The sequence below is a fragment of the Verticillium alfalfae genome, genomic scaffold (assembly GCF_000150825.1).
Source record: "Verticillium alfalfae VaMs.102 supercont1.5 genomic scaffold, whole genome shotgun sequence".
NCBI classification, from domain to species: Eukaryota; Fungi; Ascomycota; class Sordariomycetes; order Glomerellales; family Plectosphaerellaceae; genus Verticillium; species Verticillium alfalfae.
The window spans coordinates 1,145,369-1,150,127 of record NW_003315034.1 but is presented as its reverse complement, the minus strand read 5'-3'; the positions used below and the strand labels follow the sequence as shown (position 1 = coordinate 1,150,127).

The following is a 4,759-nucleotide window of genomic DNA, read 5'->3' as shown; positions in this document are numbered from 1 at the left end:
ACCACCGGACCATGACAACGACGAGACGGGCACAGTGGGGACGCAACACAAGATGCCCCGCCCAAGGCTCCCCTTGAACCATGGCAACTTTGGCAATATGCCACACCTGAATGCCATGGCTGGCATGAAAATTACGGCTGCAGCTAGCCTGGAAACGAGGATCGATACTCTCGAGGCAAAGATGCGACGGGCTGAAAAGATCATAACCCAGCTCTGCAATTCGGCCCCTGGAACCAGGATACAGCCAGATCAGTTCCACAGGCCACCATCCTCCTTACCGACGCCTAATCGATCGACCACTACGGCCGTCCAAGGCATGCAGTCATCCTCACGACATGGCTCGATGTGCTCGCGGGACTCGCGTGCTTCGTTCCTCTTTTTGTGTGCGAGACAACGACAGTGCGACACAGCTCAGTGCCCCTGCCGTAGCAAACAGGCCTACTTCGGATTCGACAATACGCGGTGCCGTCAGCCTTCCTACCATTTCCCAGGGCGTGAGTGGGCCGCTGACTACGGAGCACTATTCCACCCTGCTGAGGCTGTTAGAAGCTGAGAGGGCGTCACGCCACTCACTGGAAGCTCAAGTGCGCATGTTGGCACAAAGACTCGAGGCTGTCGCGGCTTCCACGCCAAAGCAGCGGTGGGCCTCAATGCACGGCGAGCCTCCTCCGACGGCGAGATCCTTTGGTGATGTTTCAGCATTTGATCAGCAAACTCCGGAATACGAGTATGGAAACGGACACAAGAATCAACCATTGATGCCCGAAGACTCGGGGATTGCAACGGGGGGTCTGGCGGGCGTTGACGAGGACGACTACTCGGAAACATATGCCACGCCTCGTGAGGAGCAGTCTCACGGGTACGGTGCATTTGGGGAAGAGCTGCGCGACGGAGATGGGGACGAGGACGATGAAGACGGCCAGCGCAAGAAGGCTGCCAGGACGCTGTCCCTAAGCCAGTTGACGATGGGCAAGCCTCATCCCAAGGCCGTCATTTAAACGAGCCGATTGGACATGATTTTCAAGCTACTGGAATGTTTGGTATAATTTTCAGGCTCGCGACCAGCTGGCGCAATGGGTTGCGAGATGGTGAAGGCGCAGGTGGAGCGGCGTGCTGACAAGAGGATTGTACGATATATGATCATCAGCACGAGCTGGCGGGACGCATCTAGTGATTTTGATAGCATGATTTAGCATTGCGAGAGCGATCTTGGCTTCAGAGCTGTACTGCGCAAGCTGCAGGTTTCTTTGTCCAAATGGAACATAGTATACCCTATATTTACTTGTGCAACTATGACATGGATGAACACATTTGTCACGACATGTGCAATCGCCGCGGTGTGGTACATTCAGGACGGCGTCGAAGAGAGTCGAGACGCCAAATGCCAAGCGCACCTTCCTGATAAGCTTAGCGTTTCTGGGTTCAACGCATGCGCCTATTCGCCTAAACACAGTGCCCCGGGCCCGCCGGGCTGTACCTAGGCACCTGGCTTCAGAGCCCTGGATGCGCGTGCTGACAGATGGAGGAGATTGAGACAGGCAGGGCACGACTCGGCCCCTACGACAGGGAGGGAGCCGCAAACGACAGCACGACAGCGCGCGCCGTGGACCACCAGCCCGTCCGTCTCCCAGCTCGACCCATGACTGCCAACAGCCTACTTATCTAGGTAGCTAGGTAGGTCACGAAAATTCCTGACCCTCTTTCTTGCTGGATCCTCCCACTGATCATTTCCTCTCCACAGATACGTGTCACCTAGAGAGCGTCAACTACCCATTGCGACACACATTCTCCTCACCTTCTCGCGCCCGCCCGTCTCCCAGCTATCATGGCCGGCTCCAAACCATCCAGCCCTTTCGGGACCTTCTTGATCGTCGGTTGTACGTGTTTCCTGGCGACCCTTGCGATGTTTGGGCCCTCGTACTGACTATGCTCCTCGCGACCAGGCGTCTGCTTCTTCCTCGGCATTCTCTTCGCCTCGTTCCCCTACGACTACCCCCTCCTCTGGACTTCGGCCCCGGTCCCCGAAGCCTACTACGCGCAGCTTGAGACGCACCTGCGCTTCATCTACGCCGCGCCCCCGCTCATCGGCCGCCTCCTGACGAGCATCATCCTCGTCGGCTTCATCGGCTTCTTCGTCAAGCTCTTCAAGGCCAGCGAGGCCAACGTGCTCTTCGACGGCGCCTCCCTTGTCCTCTACTTCATCGGCGTCGGCGTCTACCTCACCAACATTGTGCGCGGCCTGCGCGCTGTCGGCGAGGGCATTTGGGACGACCCCGACTGGGAGGCCAAGGCCAACGGCAACGCCGGCGAGGGTGACGGCCTCGTCCTCGGCAAGGAGGACAGCCTCAAGGTCCTATCCGCGAGCAACACCATCCTCGCCCTCGTCCTCGTCGGCGTCCTCGTGCTGCAGGTCGGACAGGCGTACGCGGAGCGCAAGGAGCGCGAGGAGATTGAGGCCCTCGACAAGAAGGACAAGGAGGCCGCCGCCGCCGCCGCCGCTGGCAAGGGCGGCGCTGCGAACAAGAAGAAGCAGTAATGGGTTTTCTTTGGGATTCTCGGGGGCTCGGTCAGGCCAGTTTCCCTGTTTCGCGCCTCTCGTCACGTGGCGGTTTGGCTGGCGGGTTTTCTGGGTTCAGGCAGTCGGCGCCTGGTATTGTGCATCGGGCTGGGGCGAGGACGGAATGACGGCGGTGGCGGACTGAGAAGATAGGGTACGTTCAGGTCATGCCTGCGGGGCTACGGGGCATGAAGGCTTTCCTGCTAAGTCGGTGTCCCCGACTGTGTACCGAGTCAAGGGGTTGGTTGTGGCGCATTTGATATCACGTATCCTCATGAATCACGATCCGACAATTGTACTTATGAACAAGAAGTTTGGCATGTACATGGTGCACTCTTGTGCAATATCAGACTACATTGTCTGCCTCTGCCAGACCAGCACGGCTCCCAAACCTGACGCTCGGGACATGAGACCTGGGCGTTCGCATGGTGTTACTCGGCATTATGAAGCCTCCCCTGCCGGAGGACGTTCATTCTTGCCTTGTGGTGGCGCCTCTACTGATGCCGGTGCGTTGCTCGCGGCTCCAACATCCTGCCCGGAAGCATGCACTGATGAAGACGGCGTGCTGTCCGTAATGTCGGCCTTGACTTCTTTCGACAGCGGTGGAGGTGATTGCTGCTTGATTTCTAGGCCCTCAGGCGCGCCGACTGGTTAAAGTTACTTTTGTTGTGTTCTTCAGCGAGGCTGGCTTGCTTCACTCACTGTTGTTTGGTCGTCCACTGTTTGTAGCCATGATTAGGTGGATTTCTGGCAGGCGATATGACTTTGGGGTACGAGTGGACTTCTTTCCAGAGCTCTTCGTAGATCCGGATATTCCAATTGTGTTCGAAGTTCGTTAGACGGCGTAGGTGTACAAGATGACGATGTCGAGCCTCACTGTGAACCTGTATCGGAGGGGGTGCACCAGCCACGCTCTCGTCGACGTCACGACTCCACCACAGCTTCAGCCACATTTCGGTCTTCATTTCGTGACACGCGCGTTCTGTGACACCGGGACTGGCTTCATTAGCTGGACGGACTATGCGTTGTCGAGAGCGCGACTGGCGAGTTCTTTCCATTTGAGAGATTGGAAATTGGGCGTAAAGAATCCCTCATCTGGAGTCTAATTCATGGCCCAACGGATGGTGTGCGGTCCCTCATTCTCTTCCCTCATATTTTCCCCCTAAGGGGCTACCACCCTTTTTCAAGATTCCCCGCCTCTACTTCTGTATTCCCCATCTCAGTAGACAATGTCGTCCTGGCTGAAGCGGTTGGCCGACAGAGCCTCGTCTGTGGGGTTGTCTGATGCCGCCCGCCTCTCTACGACGAATCGCGCCGGTGCATTCAACCCGTCACCTCTGAGCAGGTTCACAGTTTACGGTGCCGGGAACAAGGTATGAGATGCTCACTGGCTGCCCTTCTCCACACATGCTTCCTACGAGGTGCTCACACAAACAGCATGACCTCGTCGAAAAACTCGCTCAAGAAGCCGACTCATACGGCCTTCGCCGTACGAAAGGGCAAAACGCCGTCGTGATACTCGCGTCGCGCAACCACGCCTCATGGCTGACTGATAAGACCTTCATGGCCAATCTCCTCGAGTCGTTCTCATCCAAATCTGCCAAGGTCGATGGAGATGCGGCGGAGATCAATGTCCTTACCGCCGCTGTCGATGGCCTTTGGCCGGAGTACCCTCTCCTGCCAGCTCGTCACGGTTTCTCCATCATTTCCGGACCGCTCGATCACCTTCTGCCCGGCCTCTGGACTCAAGTCAATGCATCGCCCGCGCCGGTGAAGGGCCAGCCCGAAAAGGCTGCATTGACCTTCCGCGTCAACAAGGCCGATGCCAACGTGGGCGGCAACGCAACGACAATCACACTGCCTCTCGCCAACACCATCTTCCAAAACAGCCGGCCGTTTACGCTCCTCGCCAGTCGCTGGCGCAGAGAGGGCCCAGGTTCATCCTTGGCCATGGCAGACATGGTCACGAGCCCGAGCCGCGAGGTCGTCTGCACGGGCTCCGACGCCGCGGCAACGACGCCGTGTATTCTCATGAACCCGATCACCGCCCCCCGCACCATCGTCTCGGGCCTCGGCAACATTGTCCGCCAGATCGACATGGACGGCAAGACGGTGCCAGCGTCGCAGGAGCTCGAGGCCGCCGTGACCAAACTCTTCAGCCGCCGGCGCAGGATCGACGGGCCGCACGCCCTCCCCAAGGGC

General features: G+C 58.1%; 3 protein-coding genes across 3 annotated transcripts in view; all 3 read left to right on the top strand.

Moving 5' to 3' along the window:
• Positions 1–52: 52 nt before the first annotated feature.
• On the top strand, positions 53–998 carry VDBG_04677 (conserved hypothetical protein; the record flags this gene model as incomplete). The annotated part of the gene is made up of 2 exons (XM_003005025.1): positions 53–494; positions 547–998. 2 exons carry the CDS (start codon positions 53–55, stop codon positions 996–998), a joined length of 894 nt encoding a protein of 297 aa, XP_003005071.1.
• An 827-nt stretch (positions 999–1,825) lies between these two features.
• Positions 1,826–2,536, top strand: VDBG_04676 (conserved hypothetical protein; the record flags this gene model as incomplete). Its single annotated transcript, XM_003005024.1, has 2 exons — positions 1,826–1,877; positions 1,944–2,536. 2 exons carry the CDS (start codon positions 1,826–1,828, stop codon positions 2,534–2,536), a joined length of 645 nt encoding a protein of 214 aa, XP_003005070.1.
• Positions 2,537–3,786: 1,250 nt separating this feature from the next.
• Positions 3,787–4,759, top strand: part of VDBG_04675 (conserved hypothetical protein) — a gene marked incomplete at both ends in the record, with an annotated part of 1,811 nt that continues 838 nt past the window's right edge. The window contains 2 exons of the mRNA XM_003005023.1: positions 3,787–3,930; positions 3,995–4,699. Coding sequence (XP_003005069.1) covers positions 3,787–3,930; positions 3,995–4,699 — 849 coding nt within the window. The remainder of the gene's footprint in view (positions 3,931–3,994; positions 4,700–4,759) is intronic.